Below are 25,434 nucleotides of genomic sequence, written 5' to 3' on the forward strand. Positions count from 1 at the left end.
ATGTTCTATTCTGTTTAAGATGCCTTAAAACTAGAAACAATAAAGAAATGGAAGTGCATAATAGCTATCTCTCACCTACAGAAGTATATGAATTATCCAACTTTTTTAAAACATAAATTAGTTTGTATAATGTGGGTTTTTTTTCCTTTGGTGTTCTGAAATTCTAACACTCTTTGTGAGTATGAATTAAAAAAGTTGGTGAGTGAAAATGTTTAAAGCACATCCAATCCAGCAGGATGGTCAAGGTGGAACCCACATTATCTCTGATCTTTATGAAAGAGTTCCTTACCATTTCATTGGCATCTCGGAGAGTACTGGATAAGCTCTCAGCCAGGTTTGGAAGAGATAATCCTCCTTCTGCTAAGGCTGAAAAATATTTTATGTTACAATGATTAAAAACATTCAAGTTACATGACAGAAAACCCAAGCCACATTCTTTAAGTGCAACACTGTGCTTTAGTAAATTTGGAAATTCCTACTGCTGGATGTCTATTGTAAAGACATATTTTCATATTTCTTTTCCTGTTTCTTACACTTACACAATAACAGCTCAGCACCACATGGTACTTAAGCAAGACAAATCCCAATTATTTTCCAAGTTGATCTCATGACAAAAGAGCAGAGTGAATATTTTTTTTCTTTAATAAACAGCAGCATTTTGTTCAGTGACGGGAAAAAGAACAACAAAGCCTTGTTAATTTTCACAAACTGCAAGTTAATGCTTACAGCTTTATAAGAATAAGCAATAATTCCAATTCTGCTTTCCACAGCTGGTTACCTGCAGCAGGCAGGGGCTGTCCATAGGGGAAGAGCACCTCCCCTTCTGAGAGGGGTCTGTCTGTGGTCTCAGTCCCCGTGGGGGTGAGGCTGCTCTCCTGGCTGGACCCCCCAGAGCTCACTGTGGGCACTGGGGATGGCACCTGGGCAGGGCAGGGCAGGGGCTCCAAGGGCCTCTCTGGCAGCTGCTGGGATGGGAACACCAAGGCCTCTGGTTCCTCATCATTGGCCACTGACATCTCCCTGCAAGGACAGAACGTGCACTGTGAATACACCAGGACACAGCCAACAGTGCAGACCAACGTCTGAATTCAATACTGAAAATAAACCAATCCTAGGTCTTTATTGAAAAGAACTAATTCTGAAAAGAAACTAATTTAGAACTATTTTTTCCAATGTGAGATCACAGCATTTTACAGAATAGTTCAAGAGTTAACATAGTTAAATAATGTTAGCTGTGAATTTCTGGTTATAACTAAAAATTACCATGTGTATTCCCCAGGAGTTAACACGAAAATTTAAATGCTAATAACACAAGATTTCATTGTCACTCTATGTGTCACTGGCAGGTGTAGCAATACAACTTTACTAAGGGCAATGAATAAGGGCTGATAAACCCTGAGAAAGGCCCTGATTTCAGATTTTTCTCTAAAATGCCCTTCAAGCAATTAAAAAAAATGAAAACCCAATCCTGCCTTATGTCAAATGTATTTCTTCCTGACTTTTTCAGCATATCTGTATAGAGGATATACATATTTCAGTTTTTAAGAAATGAGGAAATTGTGCAGCCTGTTGAACTCACACAGTCCCAGGACAGAATGGTTCTTCAGGGACAGGACTGGGGTTCTCTTCTTCCAGAGGAAGTTCTGCACCATCCCACGGGTTTGGAAGCTTTGGACTTTCCCCTTTTCCAGCCTGGGAGCCACATTCTGAGACAGGAGGGCTTGGTGTGGCCACTGGGGAAGGTGTGGTGACAGGGGTGAGCACAGGAGTGACCATAGGAGTGACCACAGGGGTGACCACACGTGCCATGGCAGCTGCAACCTCAACTCCTGCCCGTGGGAAGCCAAATTTCAGATCTGAAAGAAAGCAGGAAATGTACATCAGACAGAGAGAGTCAGTTCTACCAAGACTTGCAGTTTTTGTGATACCTTTTGATAGTTAGAAAGACTAGATTAAGAATTGCTGCTTTTAAGTACAGTGCTGGCACCTGAAGAAGTTGGAATAAAACCTCAATTTCTTCCTCAAGGGAGACTGCTCTGCATTTTAAAAAATCAAGCTGCTTTACTTGAAGAGTGTACATTTGATTAAATTAACATTACAAGCACAGGAAGGAGCAAAAGACAGCTATTTTTCTGATGTGAGAAATTGTGGAGGGATTGGGAGGGGTGGAAATCACACAGACCATAGAAATGTGCATTAATTTTCAAAATAGAACTGTTACCAAATAAAAGATGTTTGCTTTCTATATAAAATTAGCCCATAAATTTTTGTAGAACATGAGTTTCCACTTGAATTATAGCCTCAAGAATATTTATCTTGAGAGATAACACTTCTTTGAAGAAGAAAATTAAAGGCAGTAGATTAAAGCATATTTGCTACTTCTAAACTTCAATTATTATTTTCAATACCTGTTTCTTTAATTTTTTCATGTTCATGAACATCCCCACTCATCTCTGGAGGAGATGGAGATGAATCTGGAGTTGTGACCTGAGGCAATTCTTTTTCTGAAGGTGGTGTTGGTGGTGGTGTGGCCTGGGGTGTTGGCACTGGAGTAGGCACAGGAGCCTCCTGAGGGGAAGAAAAATCATAACCACAATTATGATCTCAGTGCAGAATTCCTGCTTTCCCAGGAGCCCCAGAGAGAGCTGGGGAAGAGAGGGAACAGCAACAGCTGCTGCCATGGATCTGACTCCTCCAGGACGCTGCACCAGCACAGAATTAATTAAAACCAGTGAATTAAGCATTAAAATGATTAAATTGGGAAATCATGTATAGAACAGAACAGACTCTTTAAGCTGGAACTACAATCATTATCCAGTTCAACTGCCTGACCAATTCAGGGATGACCAAAAGCTGGAATTTGTTGTTAAAGGCATTGCCCAAATGCCTCTGAAATACTGACAGGTTTGGGATACCCTGGATGCTGAGAATTTTAAACTTCCTGTGCTAAAAGGCACAGACCCACAAGAAAATACTATATTTGACCTGAAGCCATGGAGAAAACCTCCAAAATTGATTGATAGCACTGGGATTTAGTTTGAATAAAAGTGTGTAATATCACACAGTAGAAAACTTTAAACTCTTAAGTTTTAGAATATTGCAAAGTTATAGAAGTTTTAGGGCAGTGGCTAGATGTTCTTCTTCACCTTCTTCATGGGTTTGGGTGGTATTTTGTAATTAGATTAGATAAATTAGAAAAGTCCACATTGCAGACTTCAGGTGATAAGTTATTGAGTTAAAGGTGAAAATAATTGAGGTGTCATTTCTTAATTAGACAGTTTAGCCTTAAAAGACCTTGTAAAAAAAGATAGTGAGCCATTTTGTAGCTTGTTAGTAGAATGCTGTAGAACTCACAACTTGTAAGACTGTAATATAAATAAGAAATAATAAACATTTGAGTCTGAACACAAAATATTGCCTCAAGTGCTTTCAAACCCAAGCTTAACAGGGGCAAAAAAAACCCCAAAAACCAACATTTAATGGTACCAACCATCTCTCCAGGAAGCCTATGTCATGTTTAACCATCCTCTTGGTAAAGAAATGCTTCCTAACGTCCAGTCTATAAATTCTATTATTATATGGATTTTAACAAAGCATTTGAGACAATGTTAAGAAAATATTTCATTACAAGGGTAAAATTAAGTCATTATGATGATTTTATGGTAAGAAGAACCAGCTAAAAGAAGATTACAAACAAAGCAATAACCAAGACAGCAAAGCACTAAAAGAAACACAAAGAGAATTGGGATGTTCCTTAAAAAGATGACAGCAATGGACAGAAATCTGACAAATTAGCAAATATGATGGCTGTTGTTTGGCCTGCTGTGGAGGAACATGCTGGACCTTTGCAGGTTTTTCCCAGCCTTGTTTTCTGACATTTCATAAAGAAAACAAGGCAGTGAGGCTCTAGGGAAACTTCCAGGCTAATTTCTGAAGGGTATGTCCTCAGGATGAGGATTGTTATTAAAATGTCTCATGGGAAGTGGAACCTGCAGGAACATTTGGCAGCTCACACCCAACTGTGTGACATCCTGAGCACCAAAGAACTCAGTAACAGCTGAAATTCAGTTCTAGATAGGAAAATTCACAGTGGGAAGGGAGAAAACAAGAATGCATAAACTACATGTTCCAGAACTTCTGCTATAAGCTGAGTACAAATGGAAAAAGAACAATTCAAAAACTTTGCTAGCTTTCCTTTAACTTGTGCAATCATGCTAAAAAATGTGGAAAGGCTTTAAAAAACATAATTAGCTACCTAGGATTCCAATAAAGGCAGGAGAGAATCACTACTACAGCTCAGGGCATTAAGGAAACCCCATCTTGGAGACCACATTATTATTAAAAATGTGAATTAGCATTTTAGTATTACCTGTGCTTGAAATCTAAACTGGGAAACATCAAAGTGCTACCCAACAGCAAGAGTCAAAAAATGGATGATTGCTTTCTTTAGGCTAATCAAAACAAGGCCAGAGAGGAGAAAACTCATCTCTTCAAATATATATAGCAAGGAAATATATATAGCACAATATATATATTGTGCTATATATATTGTGCAAATACATATAGCAAGGAAAACCCAACCACTTCAGCTGAAGGATATTTCAGTTTAAGCTGATAGAGAAACCAAAGGGAGATCAGTAAATGCAGAATGGATAACAGAAGAGGTTTCTGAGCATCAGAAGAACAAGCTGAGATGAACATCAGGCTCTCCTCAATCTGTGATGGAGTGGAAGAGATGCTGGGGGGCTGAGGCTGAGCCCTCAGCAGTGAAACCTTTATTTTTGCCTATAAAATCACTTCTTTGGCCCTTGCAGCAGGCAGGGGGAGATGTTTCAGGCTAACTGCAGTGCAGCAGAACAGAATGACTGATCCCACTTTCAACAAAGCCTTCCATAGCTGGATTTCTAAGCACAGCAATTTCCACAAGCATCCCAAAGTCATTACACAACAGCAGATTGCAGCACAGTCATGTTGTTATCAAAGGAAGAGCCAGCTGTCATTTGATTATCAAAGGGAACACAGGAAATTATCCTGTATTACAGGAAGCTCTACTCATCAATTAAGCATTTATTCAAAACTACTGAAGTCAAAACTCAGAAAGAATTAATAGTCATTTTAACAGATCTCAAAGAATGGCTGCAAGCCCATAAGACCAAAAATAATATTGCTCTCAGCTTCCATTCCTTATTACATGAGGAAATTAATTTTTTTTCATCTCTCATTTGTTTGCAAGAAAGCAGAATGACTATTTTTGGTTGAAAATAACACGAGCTATCATTCAACAACATGAAATTAAGTAGCAAATCCAGCAGAACTTCAGCAGAAAAGCTTGAATAAAACAGACTTACCATCATTGAGGTGGTGCAGGGAGGAAGAGGATCAGGAGCTGCTCTCTGAGCCTGGCTGTCACCCAGCATGGTTGCAATGGTTTCACTGAGAGCTTCCTTTACAAAGTTATTTATCATTTCTGAGTCCACAGGCACACCAGCATTGACAAAGAGCTGGAATCCTCCACCACCTGCAACTTCAGCTGAAAATGAAGGGATGTGAAGCACACAGCCAGGTCTCACTTCCTAAAACCCATGTATTGTACTGCAGCCACTCACTCTCTATGGAATTTTAAACATTCCTTTGCAAAAAGTGACTTTTTTTAACCTTCTAGATAAATAACAGCAGAGAAACAAATCAGGAGCATAAAAGAAGGCAACAGCAAAGGACAGTGACATGACAGGAGAAATGCTTTTCTCTCCATTCTCATACATTCATAAGAGAAGGAATTTTTGACATATCTATTAAAAAAAAGAAAGGCAAACAAACATTACAGGCTCAGCAAAATGCCAAATGTGATTTAGGTGGCCAATAACAGAAGGTGATTTGTACAGTGCTGTTATTCTAAGTTCTTTTTATTTTCTATAATTTATTTCAGTGGCCTTGTAACACTGGCTGTGTCTCCACATGAATTCAGGTGTGCACTGCAGCTTTTCACACTTTCACAGGTTCAGGATTATCCACCTTTAGCACACCTACACAGCTTGTTAAAATTAGCCCAAAATGGAGCTAATCCATCTGCAGAGAACAATCATTCCCACTTACCAATGCCAGGGGTCACAGGCTCACTGTCTTCACTCTTGATGGAGCTGCTAACGCTGGGCACTGCTTCTGTCTGAGCTGGGCACATCTCACTGATGATTTTTGCCATTATTTCTTGTTCCACCCTGGCAGAATAAAACCCATTTAAGTATCAGCAAACACCAAGACACCTAAAAGCACACAAAAGAGCATTCCTGACATAAAATGCAAGGGAGCTGAAAGGAAAATGGATAAGGGAATGGAGGCGAGAAAAAGGGGAAGGTTAATTAGGGAATCATTCCTTCTTCCATATATATTCTTTGCCACTTTGTTAAGTTGAAACTCACCAATTTACCAACTTGTTTTCTATAGTTTCTCTCTCTTGAATCAGTTCATCCAAAATATCAGCAGGCTGCTGAGGAGCAGAAGGCACAGGAGGAAACAAAGGACTATTGTGTGGTGGTGAGGCGGCTTTAAACTGGCCATTAAGCTCCACAACAGGCTCAAGGAATTCTGGAATTTCATCCTTCTCCTCTTCCTGATCCTAATAAATAAGCAGTAAATGAAGTTATGGTACATTTCTGGAAGGCAGTGTCATTGAGGTAGCTGTCAGGTTTTTTGCTTTAAGGAACATTTGTGGATGTAGGACAGCACACAAAGCACATTCTCCCTCCTCAGTGTGCTGCAGTTAATTGATACAACTCTAAGCTTAGCAAATCATAAATCTGTAGAGGTATAAAGCCATAGGAACTGCTCAGGAAAACATGATTTGGCTCATATTTCCTGCCTGTGCTGCACAGGGCAGGGAGCCAGTGGCAATGCTAATACTTGAAAAATTTACTTGTGACCTATGTCAGGTTTCTTTAATGTCACACCAGAAATGTTCCTCCTCTAAACCAAAAACTTTAGGAAACATTCTACAGTAACTTGTTGGATTAGGGGTTTTTTGTTTGTTTGGGTTGGGTTTTGGTGTTTTGGTTGTTTTTCTTAAAATAAAATCAAACTTGTTCTTTAAAGTCTCCAGACTGAAAAGGCAAATACACAAAAGTTAATGAGCATGTAGTCAATCAAATCTCTAATGAACTTGCCAGCACTGCAAACTAGAAAATAGTTTACACATATGTTACATGTGTGTTTACACTTCCATTAACTCCAGCTGCTGAAAGGCAGAAGGTATTTCTGAGCAATAATTCAGACAACTTGATTTTAATATAATATTCCTAAAAAGTTAGAGCAATGACTTAGTGAGTTAAAATATTTGGGTTTTCCCAAAGATGCCTCCTTCCTTTTCCCCTTTTCCAAGTCCCAAAAAGCAGCCACTGAGCCATCATACAGTAATGCCTCCTGATGAATGAGAACCTGCAACCTCCACTTCTAATATTAAAAACAAATGTCTCTAATAGTAACACGACTCTCTAAAAAGAAAATTTGGCATGTCAAATGAAAGAGATGAGGAGCTGAGCCTTGATTTACCAGTGAGAAATATGTGATGGTGCATAAAACTCACTGTAAATCTATATTTACTAAGATTAATCTCCAACATAGTGAAAGGAGAAAAAAAGTCTCCTTTTCCCTTATATAAATTAAACTTACTTTCAACCCATAAAATAAAAAGATCCCATGCTATATATTATTTATGAAAAAGAAAGAAAAAAAGTGAAAAAGTGAAAAGAAAAAACTAAATGAGAAAAAAGAGAAAGAACAGAGAAAAGGGGGAGAAAAAAGTAACATTTTCCTGTCTCCTTCCCACCTCAGCATTAACACTTTTCCTGCCTTAACACATTTTAAAACTGCAGAGTCAGAGAGGTCCCTGATGGGAATTACACAAAGAACTGCTGGGTCTTTCTGCATCTTTAAATAGTGATAATCTTCAAAGCAGGGAGAAAAGCAGAATATGTGTATTTGGGTGCTAAACAAAGATTTTTAAACCATTTTAGGCATAGGAATGAGCAGAGAAGTTAAGTCAGAAGGCCCTGGGTGCCTTGCAAGCTGCTCAGCAGCTCATGCTGTTGGGATATGTGTGCTGAGAACAGTAATTCATTCTGACAGCAAATGTAAAGATGTCTTTGTCCAGCATTTCATTATGTATTTTCCTCTGCCTGCATTACTCCATAAATTTTCTTTGATGTTGCCTATTTAATACCTCTGAAAGTATGCAAAATACAAACATCTGGATTAAATAAAGCAAGTACATACAATACATCTTACATCTATTTAGTAACTCTGACAAACTTTTGCAGCTCTACTGCATTTCTAAAATATTTTATATTTTATAGCACACAAATCCATAATAATGCACAAGATCATATTCATTTGGGGGTGATATATTATCTCTGCTGAAATAAAAAAATAATGTAATAGTCAGTATTTAATTATACAGATTGAACTTGAACATATATCAAAACTGGTAGACCAATCCTGAATACTCTGCACTCAATTCTGCATTTTGCTTCCCTGGGGACTGTTGAAAATATCTATCACAACCCCCAATCAAAATATGGCATAAATTAGGAAGTCTTTCAGATATGATTGGAATATTAATCATTGTACTTTATTATAAAGTATCAAGCCAAAATTTTATTTCCTAAATTATATTCAGATAATTTTTAAAAAAGTTTGAAATTATTAGATGTTATTGATTAGTTTTGTTCCATTACCAAACATGTACATGCAGAGTTTTATTAAAGACTCCTGAAACTTAATCCATGGATTTCCTCTTGATGGATTTCTACAGGAATTCTCAGGAGCAAGGTCAGGCTGCATTGCAGGTGTCACCTGTGAGCTTTTATGTGAAGAGTGAAGTGTAAAAATATCAATGTCCTGCCCAAGAGCATCAATGGGAAATGAGGGTTGAGGAAAATACATTTATATTTATACCTGAGCTCTGTAGTTTCATATTTTGCTGTGGCATTCAAATTTGAATCAAAAACTCTGAGAACAAAATCCCCTACCTTGCAATTAGAGCATATTCAGAGAGAGCAAAAAGTGCATTTAACCTGAAATCCCAGGGAGTTTGCTGAAGGAACTGCAGGATGTGGCTGCTGGTAAGAATTTGAGAGCAGACTCAATAAATCTGAGAGCTGAGCAAGTTTCTCACTCTGAAATAATCCCAGCATGGTTTGGGTGGGAAAGGACCTCCAGGATATTCTGTCCCAAACCCCTGCCATGGGCAGGGACATTTCCACCAGACCAGGCTGCCCCAAGCCTGCCCAACCTGGCCTGGAACACTGCCAGGGAAAACAAACACAGAAAAAGGAAACACAAACAAAAAAGGAAGAGATTTCACACAATTCCTTATCCTACCCAGTCCTAACAGAATTAAGCTTTCATAATAAAAGGAGAGTGGGGGAAGATAATAAAAGCTATTTTTTTGTATAGCATTTTATGCACATACTTTCATGAATCTGAAGACTCTTTTATAACAATAACTTTGCTTTCTTTTGATGTCTTAAATACCCCTGCCACTCCAGAGACTGATTTTATGCTCCCCCATTGTGTTTGCCTTGCACATTTTTAAGAACATTGTCTGTGTGGTCATAGGCCAAACATATGTTTCACTTGGAACAATTTTGGGATTGTGGTTAAAATATATCCCATTGCCAAAACTAAAAGATAAAAGCAATCCAGGAAAAAAAAAAAGAAAAAATAAAAGATGAGTAACTATTATTCAGATAATAAAAATTAAACATTGCAGCATTTTTTGATAGTTCCTAAAATGATTTCTTTAAAGCTTTTTTCTTGTGCTAACAGAAGAACAATGTCCACAGAGATTTAGCTCCTCCCCTCCAGTAACATAAGGTAATTTTGAAATTATAAATGAATAAAGCATTTACACACTTTTGATAGACAAACCATCAAATTAGGGCTGTTTTAATGAGCTGATAATGTTAAATGATTAACTCATTTTAAAAATAAATCTATCTGCAAGCACTAGGGTTAATATTTGATGTACACTCTAATCCTGGGATCAGGGAGATATAGAAGTAAAAAGAATAAATTTTGGGGGAAATTTTGATTACACACAGTGAGTTTTGTTCAGTAAAGTGAAATACAGGCTGGTTCACCAACCTTTGTTTCTCAGAACCCCCCAGACAAGAGGTCAGCTAACCAAGGAAAACCTGAAAAAATTAAACTGTGAAAGAGGATCTCAAATAAACCTGTGTTACCATAAACCAGAAACAGCAATACTGTCAAGAATTTCTTCTTAAGATCTAATGCTATCCCTGTCCTCTGTCACTTTGAAGCCATTCCCATTGTCCTGTCACTCCAGTCTTTGTCCCAAGTCCCTCTCCAGCTCTCCTGGAGCCCCTTTAGGTGCTCCAAGGTCTCCCCAGAACCTTTTCTTCTGCAGGATGAAGAACCCCAGCTCTCTCAGCCTGTCACTACATTCATGACATGCAGAGTTTTAAATTGTAAACTCTAAGTGCTGTAATCACAGCTGGTTTTAGAGAAATACTTGTATTTCCAGTGGATTCTAACATATCCAAAGAAAAGCTAATTTTAGCTTTTTATTCTAATTTTTCAAAAGTTTCTGTACTCACCAACACACAGTAATTTCTAATATCTATATATAACACTGTTATAACATTGTATATAACACTGTCTATAAACAGTTCAGTATTGCTCACAAAGTGAACTTTTAAAGCTGCTAGGAAAGCAAAACAGCTTCTTTACATTGTGGTTCCAGTTTTGACAGAATAATATAAAACAAATATAAAAACAATAAAAGGAAAAGACACCTTTGCAATGGGGTTACCTGTGTGACATCAGTGACATCAATGAAGTTAGCTCCTGGAAGCTTTGTGTCCTCCTCCTCCTCCTCCTCACTGTGTATTTCTTCTGGGGTCTTACAAAGACAGATTGCAGTTGTTAGGTATTTCATCTTGGGGGGTGCAAATGCAGAAAGCCTTCATGACAATAATCAATTAAATCACACCTTTCACTATCCCAGGGTGCTCCAAGCCCTGTTCAACCCAGCCTAGGACATTTCCAGGGATGGAGCAGCCACAGCTTCTGTGCCAGGGCCTCAGCAGCCTCACAATGAAAGAGATTCTGCCCAATATTCCATCTAAACTTAATCTGTGTCAGTTTGAAACCATTCCCCCTTGTCCTTACTCCTGTAAATAGTCTCTCTCTTTTCTCTAGGGTCCCTTCAGGTACTGGAAGGCTGCAGTGAGGTCACCCCAAAGCCTTTTCCTCTCCAGGCTGAACAATCCCAATTCTCTCAGCCTTTCCTCATAGGAGAGGAGCTCCATTTCTCACTTGCTGGGATAGAGTGACAGAATTTTAAATACAAATCACTATTTTTGTCCACACTCTCTGTCTGATTCAGTGAATACCTGGATCTCAGGACTCTGGAGGACCTAACTCCTGAAGTCAGGGAAATGGAATGTACAATAACCACACAAAAATAATCACCAAGCCTTCACACACTCTGTCCTTATCACTCAGCACACAGCAGTTACCCTGAGCTGCACAAAACCTTCCTTGCTGCTCAGATTAAAATAATGAATTAAAATAAAGATTAAAAACACTTCTGAAAAGTTGTAGGGAAAGAGAAGAGAGTGGCCACTGCAACACCACAGGCTGCTGGGCTCAGTGCCCACACCACTGAGCACTCCAGAAGAGCCAAGCAGCAGAGGGAGGGATGAGGAACATCCTCAGAGCACTCAAGCCAGCAAAAACAAGCCAGGCATGGGCCAACAGGGATTATAATTCTTTACAGGACACAGGAACACTGTTTTTCTTCGAGTTTTACCATGGTGATCATTTAATCTTGGCAGAAGAGTGTCTTTCTACGATTTTTCATTTTCTTAAACAAACACCTTGTACTATAAATTCTTTAGAGTAATTACTCCATTTTTCCTAGAACTGTCTCATTTCTCTAACTAAAGACAATGAGAACTTTGCAGCAATTTAACATATTTTCCTTTTGAGTAAGTTTGAATCCCCAGACAACCAGTACCTGTATTACAGCAGTGACAGGAGGGAGCAGAGGCTCAGAGCTTGGAGGAACAGGACTTACATTCCTGGTACTTGAAACACTGTCAATATCAACATTTGGTAACACCTAGGGCAGAAAAAAAAAGCATCTATATATTATCATGGAACTTTTTAGATTTTTTTTCTTCCACCTGCTGTTGAGCCACTAAAATTCACTGTTCTTCTTTTCTCATGCCTGTATCTGATATCAACTTGGTTCTGAAAATCAAATTACTGTAATGGCACAAACTAATACCAGAAATAGTCACATCTTCTCTTGCAGTATCTGATTTCTCCTGTTCTCTAATCCCCTGACAATTTGTCTTGCATGGAACAGAAGGGGAGTGTATCTGTAATAATTACCTAAAATAGTCAGAGCAGAGGTGTGTTGGACCTGCAATTAGTTTAGAATATTACAATACAGTTTTTAATCAAGGCATGCCCATTACAGCATTAAAATGTGTTGTATTTCTGTTAAGAACAAAGATTTCAATGCTTCATTCCTTTGGGAAAAGAAAAATCACCTTAAATATTGAAGAACTGTGTGAAATAACAGCAAAATGCAGGTGGGTGGGATGAAGTGACACAGCAAGGGAACAAAGCACAGAACACCCAACCTGTGTTTAACTCTGAGCTCCATGAATCATTTGTGTCTGAAAGGTGTGGGGGAGTGGGTGCAGCCTCAACAATTGGAATCCAAAACAATGAACATGGAAGAAACATTCACTTCCCTGACAACAGACTCATGTGAAAAATGAAAACAAACCCCAACCCACGAGGTAAGGACTGCAAGGGTGGATTAATCAGGAGTGAAATCTTGGGATGACAATCATGCTTGAAACAGAAATCTTAAAGGCCAAAGCAATCATCCAAGAAAACTGACATTTATTTTTATATAAAGTTTGTTCTGGCTCAAAAATCTCATTAAAAAAAAAGAAAATGTGACAAAATTTTACAAATGCCCTGCATAGGTGACTTAGGGAAGAAACAGTTTTCTGTTTTGGCCAGATAATAAAGATAATTGTTAAAATATGAATAAATAAATTACTATAGCATGAGAACTGCTTGGTTTCTCCATTCCATATTTTTCTAATTCTTATTGGAAACCATCTACTGATGTTCAAGTTACTGATGGATCAGGCTGCCTATAGATAGCACTCATTCAAATAAACAAACAAATCATCATCATTCTTGACATGTACCTGCACAGAGAGCTGAGGTGGCTCCTTTTTCTCTGATTTCATCTCTATCACAGCAATATTTGGTTTTTTTACCTCTACAGGAGGCTTTGGTGACACTGGAGGAAGGGAGGTTGTAACTGTGACAGGGTGTGGTTTATCTATGATCACTCCAGCAGGCTGCACTGATGTGTTGCTGCTTTGGGTTTGACCTAAAGACAGATAAAAAACAATTAAAACTTTTTCTATCCATCTCCAAAGGCAGGAAATTAATAAATTAATTAAAATTATATTCTGTGTGTTTCTAGATTCTGTGTGCAATTACAGAGCAATTAAAAAGCTCCCTATTAACATTAACTAAACTACAGTAATTCACCAGCTAATTTTAAGCTTTCCCAGCAGAAATTGTCAACTCAACACTACCTGTTTTTAAAATTATTCATTTTTCTTGACTCTGGTGACACCTACTGTTGAAAACAAGAATTGTGTTTGCCATTCAAAAACTACAGAGCATCACACCCAAATTATACTTATTATAACAACCCACAAATTTTTGTCTGAGACAACCTTTAAAAAAAATAATTACCTTATTTCAATGCCTATATAATACTAACTCTTCTTAAAACAAGCCCTGTATAAAGGTTCTATTGAAAGTCTAAAAACCCAGCAGTCATGAGAAGGAATTAACTGTGCTTGGCACAGTCCTACTGAAATTGTTGGGCTGAAGTCATTGCAAAAGTTGAATCCAAGGGTGAGTGATTCAGTTCCTGCTTTGGATACCAAACTGAAAGCAAGAACTGAGGCCTAAAACCAAAATAAATCAAATTAGGTACAGCCAAACAAGTAATTGCTCTGTCAAGGTGTCACCAGACATCCAGCATGAAGGATGAGGAAAACCAGAACATTTTCAAGTGATGCCTCAGATTTCCTGAGAAGGGCAGGTACAAATCTCATGGAATGGTTTGGGTTGGAAGAGACCTTAGAGATCATCCAATCCCAACCCCTAAACCACTGACTTAAGAAGATAAAAGTTGTATTTCCATGAAATAGCAGTGATTAACCTGCACACAATCTGCTCCAGGTTATTTTCTCCTACCTAGAGGAATAGCCATGGGGATGAGGTGGCCTTCCAGGGGACCAGGGGCAGCAGGGACATCCTGGCTGGGGCTGAAGAGGAACTGGCTCTGCTGGGCAGGGACCAACACAGGATTCTTCTTCTTGGGGCTGCTGATGACCTTCTGTGTGTGAAAGTAGGTCTGGGTCCTTGCTGACCTCACCTTTGTGCCTGAAACAAGAGCACACAAACTGGAAAGGTCACAAAGTATGCACAAACCCAGTGGCAGCACTCTGAATAAATATATATAACAATAAATATATATTTCTATATATATAGAATTATTTATTCTATTCAACACTCTATGAATAAATATATTTTTTTCACTGAGCCAAGCCTTCCTACTGAACCCACTGCAAATTTCTGCTGTGGGATGGAGGGAAATGAGGGAGGGAGTCCCAAAGGGCAGAACCTGAAAGTGCTACAGGTAGATGATAGATAGATAGATAGATAGATAGATAGATAGATAGATAGATAGATAGATAGATAGATAGATAGATATAGATAGATATAGATAGATAGATAGATATAGATAGATAGAGATAGATAGAGATAGATAGATAGATATAGATAGATAGATAAATAGATAGATAGATAGATAGATAGATAGAGATAGATAGATAGATAGATAGATAGATAGATAGATATAGATAGATAGATAGATAGATAGATATAGATAGATAGATAGATATAGATAGATACAGATAGATAGATTAGATAGATAGATATAGATAGATAGATATAGATAGATATAGATAGATAGATAGATAGATAGATATAGATAGATATAGATAGATATAGATAGATATATAGATATATAGATAGATAGATATAGATAGATAGATAGATAGATAGATAATAGATAGATAGATGATAGATAGATAGATAGATAGATAGATAGATAGATAGATAGATAGATAGATAGATAGATAGATAGATAGATAGATGGATGTCTTGGTATTGGCAGCAATGAAGGAGTTAAAATTGCAATTTTTAAGTTGTATCTAGCAGATAAGGGCACAGAAACATGAAAAGGACCAAAGAACAGCAGTAAGTTGGAATGAAATGTGTGATTTAGCAGCTAAGAAGAAATCCATGATTTAGGTTTGAAATGCAGCCACAAAACTGACAGGTAGTCAGAGGAACAGGTATAATCTGTAAATTCCTGCTTTAACAACTCAGTGCTACTGCAAAATCAAGCCATAGCTAAAAACCAAAAGTCTTGACTTCTGTCATCAAGGAAATGTTGATTTTTTGTCCCAGCTTTTCAAGTGTGCTGTAAATAGCCAGCCAGAAGTAATTTATATGTAAAAATGTTTTAAGCAAAGAGCAGAGGAGAGCATTTATTGCAATGTGCATTTCTCACCATGCAGTCATGCAAGGTCTTAACTTACAGCAAACAATGGATATTATTAGGGAAATTATTAACTTTATTATAAATGGATAAAACTGCCTGAAAATTCCCCCCCAAAAGGTGTCAACAATTGTCAATCAGGCAGAAGTGCTTCTACTGTTATTTTGTAGGTGTTAGGATAATGAATTTGGAAAGAAACATGCTGATAACCATCTCCATGCCTTTATTACAGCCAAAAAATGTCATTTTACTCCTCTGTTGTTTTTAATAACCACCTCCCTGTATCTGCAGCCAGTTAACACATGGCAACAAGCACTTTTAAACTCTGTTCACATTTAAGAGCCTCCTAATTAATTGAAGAATGAAAGTCAATGATTATAAAATATAGGAAAAATGAAGATTGATAATGTGAATTTGTCAGACGCAGATAAGGCAGTTCACTTATAAAGTGATATTTTTGTCCAGACAAATGATGGGTTGTAAGCCTGGAAACAAGAAGAAGTCATAACTCCTGAGTGAGAAAACACAAGTCAGAGAGAAGCATCTCTAGAAAAGGGTTTGTGGTCATGGTGGGTAAGCAATGGAATGAGAAATCACAACACAGTGCTCTGGTCAAGAGGATAAATGTGACCCCAGATGTGTCAGCAGAGTGGCTGAGATGGAGCAGGAGAAGGTTCCATAGATGATAACACTGCATTCAGCACTCATTCTGTATCTCTGCAAATATTAAAATAGATTAGACATTAACAGGCACTCTTCACTTTTTAAGGAAAAGTCACCTGGAAAGTGAAGTAGCTGCAAACTGAAGCCAAAACCTCAATACAAATCAGATAATAAATCTGAAATGTCCTATTTGCTTTTGAAGCACAAAGTATTTTGCTATGGGAAGAAGCAGAATTTCTGCTGGTTTTAAATAATGAGCTTGTGCCTTTCTGCAAAGCCCAGGTTAGGCAAAAAAACTGTTCTGCAGTCAGACAAATGGCTGGACTCTGTAACATAAATAGATCCAGTTCAGAGGCTTGTGATTTAGAAGAGGTCATACTACATGATCTAACAGTCCCCTTGGCCTTGAACTTTTGAGTAAAAGCAGAAATTGGCAGAGTATCTGTAATTCTGCCAACCTGTAAAAACAAGGTTTTCTCAGTGAGAATGATTAATACTGTATACACACAGCACCTCATTTTAATTGCTTGCAACTTTTCATTTTTCCCTGCAAAGTTTATTTGCACTGGGCAGAAACTAGACATTTAATTAAACTTAGCTTTAAAAAAAAAAACAGTGTTTTACATGTATTTATCAGTTCATATTATGCAAGAAAATAATTCCAGCTTTTTTTTAGAAATGATCTCTTACTCATAAAAGTGCTAGTTGAATTTTTTTTTCCTAACTTCCCATAAGAAACTAAGCATTAGTCACCATAGTTTATTTGCAAAGAAAATGGTTGAGAGTTATAAAATGACTGAAAAGAGACTCTCCAGATGGCCATTTCAGTCTTAAATAAACATCCTTATTCTAACACTAATTCAAAACAAGCTCAGTGGACTGCTCTAACAAAATAGAGTCATTTAATGAGTCTGGATTTTTCAGCCAATCAAAGCCAAGGCCAAAGATTTCCAACCTTTTGAAGCCTTTGTCACCTGGTACATCAAGGCCAGGAAGGGAATCTGTGGGTGCAGGTCTGTGAAGGGAAGAACTCACCATGATAATGTCAAAGAGATTTGTTTATTTCCTTCTTTGTTTGTTTTTTTTCTATTACCTCTTCTTTGTTTGTTTTTTTTTTAAGAACCTGGTGCTTTGAAGTGCTCATTCAACCTTGGTGTATTTTATTTACACTCCTCCTGTAGAGGAGCACAGAACTGTTCCTGATTTTATTATTTATACTTTGCTTTGCCTTTAACAGCTTCTTCCAGAAGAGCAGCCCCCAAAATAATTGAAGTGTTTTGTCTTTGTGAGACCCATGTGAAACACCAGGGATTATTTTTCCATTTTATTGGCATGGAAAGGACAAAAATGAAGCAGTTTGATCAACTGTCTTACCAAGAGGCAAAGATAAATAATGCCAGTATCAAACAAACCTCAGTCTCAGCTAAAATCAGAAAGTTTGGCATAGAACACACTCATTGGAGTGCTGCTCCTATACACAACGTGCAAAAAATTCCAATTTTCCCTCAGATAAGAACACAAGGAGATGTCTTATTTTATTTTCTGTCAGGATAGAGACAAAACCATAACTTCCCATAACTCCAGTGTGATATTAAATAGAGAAACAAATTTTATGGTGGCTTCACTGTTGCAAAACCCAGGTTTTTCTCTGCAGCATGACTTCATGGCTTGGAAGGGAAGCACTCTGGCAAAAGGCAATCCAGAGTTCACTCTGTGTTTTCCAGCAGAGCTTTGAAGCTGTTTGTTGTGGGATCTCAGGATCTGAGTCCTGAGATGCTGGGCCACCGAGACCACCTTGGGGGGCTCGGGAGTCCTGGAATGTTGCCAGAAGTGTCTGGTGGCTGGACTTTGACCCTACACAGGATGAGGATAGGAGGGTTTCACCGGGGTGAATGGTGAAGGGATTAGTTAATTAGAGAGTGAGACACAGGGTTTAGGATTTATGTACAGGGGGGTTTAGAGAAGTAAGATGGAGGAATTGGGGTGTGTCCTGTCCTTCTTCTTCTTCTTCTTCTCCTCCATCTTCTTTGGCCATGGTGGCACTTTTGGATTGGTTATTACTGAGAGTGCACCGAGTAATAAGAATAAATGGTATTGGGGAAAAATGATAAATATTGTACACGTAACAATGGGTATAAAGATACGTGGCTGCCCCGGAGGGCAGACAGTGTGCTCATGGCTGGCTGCTGAGCAGATCTCTGGTGGCTGAAAGAACATCTTTTAGATAAACAATTAATAAACATAAAAACCGAAAGAAGAACTGAAGCCTCTTCTCGTCCTTCGATACGCGGGCTGCCCCAAGGCCACCTCGGGCCTTTCCAGGCCCCTCAAACAGCCGAGATAACCGGACAGTTTGTCACACACAGGAGCTCTGCAAGATTGAAGGCAGCATTGATCCAGCTTTCCCTTTCATTTCTATTTGCACCCAACAGAAAAAAAGCTGAAGCACAGGAGCAGCTGATTCCAACTGCTCAGAACCTTTCATTTCACTGACACCACTGAATTCCAACTGGTGGTTTCAAATGATCAAAAGATCTATTTGTTGTAATTAGATTGGGGAGGGGGACACTCATTTCTGCCACTTTACAAGATATTTTTTCTGGAATGATGAAATTGGCCTTCCTGGAAAGGTTATGACCTTCTGTAAAAGACAAGAGCTCAATAAATAGAGAAGAAAATTCAATTAGGGCTCAGCAAAAGCAGAACTGCTGATTAAATATTTTTAAAGAAGTGTCTGTTCTCAATCCAAATCTTAGTGGTCACTGTGTCACTGTTATTACTGCCCTAAGTGCTTACTAGCACACATTTCACTCAAAAAGATCTATACAGAATAAATTAAATTATGGGTGTACAGCAGAGCCAACAGTCAAAACCAGTGTTATATCATGCTTCAAGTGAGTACAGCAGAGGATACACTATTTTTCACCAAAGAAAAAACATTCAAGAGAAGGCAAACAAAATACATAAGTCACAAGGCTGGCAGTTTTCATGTGACCTTTTAAAAAATGGTGAGTTTTGAAAAGTTTTCTAGGTTTTGCCAGGACTATAACTCACATATTCCAGGAGGATGCTGAGAATTGTGAATATTTTCTACCAATAACATTTTCTCTTCACAGATCACAACTGGGCTCAGGAGCACAGGTAAGGAAAATGCCATAAAAACCAGATCAGGCCAAACAAGAGATTCTTGTACAATTTGAGGATTTGCCACTGTGGATGTTCATCATAACCACAGAATCACAGAAGGGTTTGGGTTGGAAGGAACCTTCAGGATTAAACAGTTCCAAACCCCTGCCATGGGCAAGGACAACTTCCACTAGACAGGGTTACTCAATAGTATTAAAATAAAAATTTAAAAATTAAAATATAATAATAATAATAATAATAATAATAATAATAATAATAAACCCCAGCACTGCCTGTCTTTAGAACCACAGACATGTTTTACACCATCCACTGCAATGGCCTAAAACCATGATTTCACCCAGTGACTGGCTGCTTTCTGATGTTAATCTCATATTTCACACAGAATGTAATGTTTTGACAGCTGTAATAAAAACCCAGGCAGCATTTTTAAACATGGCATTTAAGACTGCATCAAGTGGATTTTCTCTGCATGGGTAGCAACAGGCTAAGTGCAAGAAGCATGGAGGGAGCCAGTTCATGTTTTTCCATGGGTGTACATTTTATTAACTCATCTGTGCCCACCTCCACCTTAACCCCTCTTCCTTTTAAGCCTCTCTCCCATCTCCACACTTTCCCTTCATCTTTATCCTTTTTCATGTCATCTCTCCCCAGTAAAATAATCCACACTGCTTTTTTTTTTTGAAATACCAGTTAAAGATTATTCTCAATTTTTGCATTAAGAATCAGGTAAGTTTTGAAAAAGTAATTAAGAAATAAAAGAGATCCAATTAAGACATTACTAACTCTAGATGAAGTTTATCCACATTGACCTATGTCAGATATCATATAATCTCCTTTTGTAATTATTCTTACACATTTTTAATAGGTTAGAAAATTAGGACCCTCTTATCCTAACACTTTGCCAACTAAACTAATGAACAGAATTAATTATTAATCAACTAAAAACCTTTATCAATTAAATAACCTTAACAAGCTATCACAGGAAGGATTTCTACTCTGCTTATAACTCCTTTTTCTTCATTCAGTTGGAGTTACTTGCACTTAGTGAACTTAACCACTGATTCTGATTACATCTTTCACTACTTTTATCTTCACACCCATATATTTAATTTTTCATATTTCAATTGATGCATTAGAAACAGGAAATTAAATATCAGATTTTCTTCAGTTTTCAAGTCTCAATACATTTCTGAATGAATTAAATATTTAAATGAAAAATCACTGGATAAACATGACACAAAAAAATACATCTCCCAGTGACATTTATCAAAAATTAAGTTCATTTTTCAACACAGTAACTTGTGACTAATTTTAGCAATTCAGCTCATTAAATCTAGGACAACAATAAATACATACTAATACATTTATCATATTTAGAAATAAGTATTTATTTGACAATCTAAAATAAGTGAGAGACACATTAAGCAAAGTTGAAAAACTTCTGATATTTTTTAGTTTTGAAAAGAGGATCTTAAACAGAAACTATTTTAAATGGACAAGACCTACAACAACCATCTAGTCCAACTGCCTGACCACTTCAGAGCTGACCAAAAATTAAATTAAAAGCATTTTCCAAATGCCTCTTAAGCCCTGACCACCTCTCTGAAAATCCACTGCATAAGCTTTATATTGAATTAAAATTAACAGATTCATTTCCACAAGGAACTCCTGGTAGAAAACCAGGGAAGGAACACCTTGTTCCCATCAAAGAATCACTCACCTCTAACAGTCTCTATCAGCTTGGGTCTGGCAAGTTTAGATTTGGGAGAGGGAGAGTTGAATTTCAGGTAGGGCCCTTTTTTAAGCGTGCTCCGGCGCCCGTGGTAAATGGGTTTGCCATAAACATGAGACAGAAAATCTTCATTTTGCACCACTGCAGTTCCACCTCCAGCTCCCTGATGGACACCAAAAAGGAAAAAAAAATTAGTTTACAACTCTACATTTATGTAAATTGGAGCAGGATAGAGCTAACACTTTCATTTTGAATTAGTACACCTGCACACACCATTTTTCATGTCAATGCTGAACAGTTTTTTCCCAGAAAAGAAACCAACTGCTTGGCAACTCACATCTGCCTTTTTTCCTTTGCTTTGCACATTTTCAGAAAAGTAAGTTTTAAACTTCTGTTTCTTTGTGTTATCTTCCACCTGCTTCTGCAATGGCTGAGCTGGAGGTGGAAGCTTTTTTGTCAAGCCTCCTTGGATGTTTTCAGTTTTCTCTTTAGTTTCCTTCTTGGTCTTCACAGCCCTGAGGTTCTGGACTTTCTTATTCCCTGGGGCTTTTTGATCATGTTTCTCTTGTTCTGAATCACTTTTTGCCATTTCAGCCTAAACAGAAAACATAAATGTAATAAATGGAGATTTTTGTCTTCAAGGCTATCAGCAGAACGTGTGGATAACTTGGAAACTCTGAGAAAGGGCCTGTTTTTCATGTTAGCCAGCAAGTGAAACCAGGGATTTTTAATACACAACTGCAGTTTTAAAATAGAGGTAAATATTTTATTTATTATTTATTTATTCATTCTTCATGATTATTTATTGTTTATTTATTTATTTAAATTTTACTATAACTTACTGTGTGCCAGCAATAATAGGCAGCTTTCTCACATTTTCAAGAGGTGAGTAAATCACTTTACTGTGGGCATGAAAGAACAAGGCAAGCTGGAAAAACACAAAAATCTGAACTCACAAAAATCTGAGCTCATTTTCTCAGCCCTACCTGGATTTCCTCACTGATTGCCTTGATCCACTCATCCACAGTCCTTCGGATACGAATCTCCTCCAGGATATCTCTGAAACAAAAGAAAGAAACAATTTAGGTCAGAGCTTCTCAAATTGCACAGATTTGTTCCTGGGAAAGTAGTGACTTTTAAATGCTCTAAAAACAGAAGTTGAGAGCGCAGACAATGAGATTCTGCACCTCTACAATCCCCAAAAGGCACCAGTCCCAACCCCAAATCTCTTCTTGCACGGTGCCACCTGCAAACCCCACTCCCTGCTGGTAAATACTGACATTATTACAAATATTTTAGGAATAAGAGGCAGCCATGTGTCACTTTTTACTTTGATCACAACTGAAAAAACAAGAAAACAAAAATATTCCAACTTAACAAAAAAGCAGGTGACAAATTACTACATCCTCTAAAAGATAATGAGGGCAGGTAACATGCCTCAAAAAAACCCCTTATGCATAGAAAATATTTACCTTCCTCAGGAAAATGCAAGTTTAGATTGTATTTTAATAGAAAATTGCCATTATTATTTTAATAGAAAATTTCCATTATTATTTTAATAGAAAATTTCCACTATGATTTTAATGGAAAATTTCCACTATGATTTTAATAGAAAATTTCCATTATGATACTCCAAGCAAGAATTATTTAACGCAACTAACAAAGCAAAATTTTAAAAAGATCTGTTGTGTGAGGTGCTTAAATTCTGTAAATTTTCAGCTTATGAAGTCTCTTCTGGAATAATTAAATTAGGCTTCAATTTTCTTTTTAATGGTATGGAAACAGTTAATGCCCTGGCAGCAGAGCAGTTTGTCCTGGTGATAAAGCCTCAGAAATCAGATTTAGGCACCTGACAAAAATCAGTTCACATCATAAGGGCTGAAAAACATCTGAATTTCAAGAATCATACAGTGATTGCTAGCAAGAGTCAATAAATCTACAATCCCCAAAAGGCACCAGTCCCAACCCCACTCCCTGCTGGTAAATACTGACATTATTACAAATATTTTAGGAATAAGAGGCAGTCATGAGTCACTTCCTAATTTGATCACAACTGAAGAAACAAGAAAACAAAAATATTCCAACTTAACAAAAAAGCAGGTGACAAATTACTACATCCTCTAAAAGATAATGAGGGCAGGTAACATGCCTCAAAAAAACCCCTTATGCATAGAAAATATTTACCTTCCTCAGGAAAATGCAAGTTTAGATTGTATTTTAATAGAAAATTTCCATTATGATTCAAGCAAGAATTATTTAACGCAACTAACAAAGCAAAAGTTGAAAAGCCAAAGATCTGTTGTGTGAGGTGCTTAAATTCTGTAAATTTTCAGCTTATGAAGTCTCTTCTGCAATAATTAAATTAGGCTTCAATTTTCTTTTTAATGGTATGGAAACAGTTAAATGCCCTGGCAGCAGAGCAGTTTGTCCAGCTGATAAAGCCTCAGAAATCAGATTTAGGCACCTGACAAAAATCAGTTCACATCATAAGGGCTGAAAAACATCTGAATTTCAAGAATCATACAGTGATTGCTAGCAAGAGTCAATAAATCTACAATCCCCAAAAGGCACAGGTTCCAACCCCATTCCCTGCTGGTAAATACTGACATTATTACAAATATTTTAGGAATAAGAGGCAGCCATGAGTCACTTTTTACTTTGATCACAACTGAAAAAACAAGAAAACAAAAATATTCCAACTTAACAAAAAAGCAGGTGACAAATTACTACATCCTCTAAAAGATAATGAGGGCAGGTAACATGCCTCAAAAAAACCCCTTATGCATGGAAAATATTTACCTTCCTCAAGAAAATACCAGTTTAGATTGCATTTTTATAGAAAACTGCCACTATTATTTTAATAGAAAATTTCCACTATGATTTTAATAGAAAATTTCCATTATGATTCAAGCAAGAATTATTTAACGCAACTAACAAAGCAAAAGTTTAAAAGCCAAAGATCTGTTGTGAGGTGATAAATTCTGTAAATTTACAGCTTATGAAGTCTCTTCTGCTTTGAATAATTAAATTAAGCTTCAATTTTCTTTTTCATGCAGGTTGGTATGGAAACAGTTAAATGCCCTGGCAGCAGAGCAGTTTGTCCTGGTGATAAAGCCTCAGAAATCAGATTTAGGCACCTGACAAAAATCAGTTCACACCACAAGGGCTGAAAAACATCTGAATTTCAAGAATCAGACAATGATTCTTAGCAAGAGCCAATAAATGCTTTTTTCAGGGAAGAACACAAGTTCTTCAATGCCCAGATTTGCAAACCTCAATGTCACAAAGCACTGAATTGCAGGGCCTGACCTGTCTGCAGCCAAGGAGTCACTGAAAGCATACAGGGCATCTCCATCTTGTGCATGAGTAACAGCTTCCAGATTCTCCTCAAGGACTTTTTTACTGTTCTGCACTCCTCTCAAAATCCTTTCAGCATCTGTCAGGATAGACTTTGGCACCTGGACGTTTTGAAGGATGGATGGTTTGCTGACTGGATGATGTTCAGGAGGATCAAGCGCAACAGGAAAAATTTTTGTCTAAAATTGAAACAGAACCACTGGCTTTTAATCAAAGATTGTAATTTCCTATTAATCTGTTATCACATCAGTGGAATCACATGAAATCCTGCCCATGTGCACTATCAGCAACTTCAATTACTCAAGGACCTTCATTATGTTGCAAATATATTTAGAGAAGGGAAAGACATCCCAAAGATCTCAAATGGAAAAGGATGGGAAGTATGGGGGGCAATGCTAATGAGCTAATAAGCATGTGAAAAGATGGCAATTAGATACATGAAGCAAATCTCTCCATGTAACAGCAATTAAATATAATTAAGAGCCTAATAAAAGCCCAAGTCCTCTAAATATATGCACTTGTTTGGCATCAATCTACCCCCAAGAAACACCGAGCAATACTTGTAAGTTTTAACAAGATAAATCCCTCAGCAGCCCCTTGATCCTCTTTCACTCATTTTCACTTTTCAGAAGGAACAATGAAGCCTCTCACTTTGCAGAACCCTTTTCCAGAGATAAAAATCGAGCATAAATTAGCTGCAAAGTACAAAAGAAAGGGACACAAACACAGGAAACAAGTTCTCACATTCATTCTCACACTCCTGAGGAAAAACCCAGGGGCCCATGAAAACTTCATCAAACAGTAAAAATATTTCAAAGTGATAAATGTCCATTAAAAA

The 25,434-nt window shown here is 37.4% G+C and overlaps 1 protein-coding gene across 5 annotated transcripts in view; it reads right to left on the bottom strand.

Moving 5' to 3' along the window:
- The window catches only part of KIAA0586 (KIAA0586 ortholog), a 71,959-nt gene that overhangs the window by 35,747 nt on the left and 10,778 nt on the right, over nt 1-25,434 (bottom strand). For all 5 annotated transcript variants that reach the window (XM_064715838.1, XM_064715836.1, XM_064715835.1 and 2 more), the window contains 15 exons: nt 24,549-24,775; nt 22,226-22,298; nt 21,577-21,834; nt 21,228-21,402; nt 14,326-14,514; nt 13,254-13,441; nt 12,035-12,139; nt 10,826-10,915; nt 6,417-6,613; nt 6,094-6,215; nt 5,349-5,530; nt 2,409-2,568; nt 1,580-1,856; nt 779-1,020; nt 290-366 (listed from right to left, as the gene is read on the bottom strand). In XM_064715838.1, the coding sequence (XP_064571908.1) occupies nt 290-366; nt 779-1,020; nt 1,580-1,856; nt 2,409-2,568; nt 5,349-5,530; nt 6,094-6,215; nt 6,417-6,613; nt 10,826-10,915; nt 12,035-12,139; nt 13,254-13,441; nt 14,326-14,514; nt 21,228-21,402; nt 21,577-21,834; nt 22,226-22,298; nt 24,549-24,775 (2,562 nt within the window). The remainder of the gene's footprint in view (nt 1-289; nt 367-778; nt 1,021-1,579; nt 1,857-2,408; nt 2,569-5,348; nt 5,531-6,093; nt 6,216-6,416; nt 6,614-10,825; nt 10,916-12,034; nt 12,140-13,253; nt 13,442-14,325; nt 14,515-21,227; nt 21,403-21,576; nt 21,835-22,225; nt 22,299-24,548; nt 24,776-25,434) is intronic.

Source organism: Zonotrichia leucophrys, chromosome 5 (genome assembly GCF_028769735.1).
Source record: "Zonotrichia leucophrys gambelii isolate GWCS_2022_RI chromosome 5, RI_Zleu_2.0, whole genome shotgun sequence".
Taxonomy (NCBI): domain Eukaryota; kingdom Metazoa; phylum Chordata; class Aves; order Passeriformes; family Passerellidae; genus Zonotrichia; species Zonotrichia leucophrys.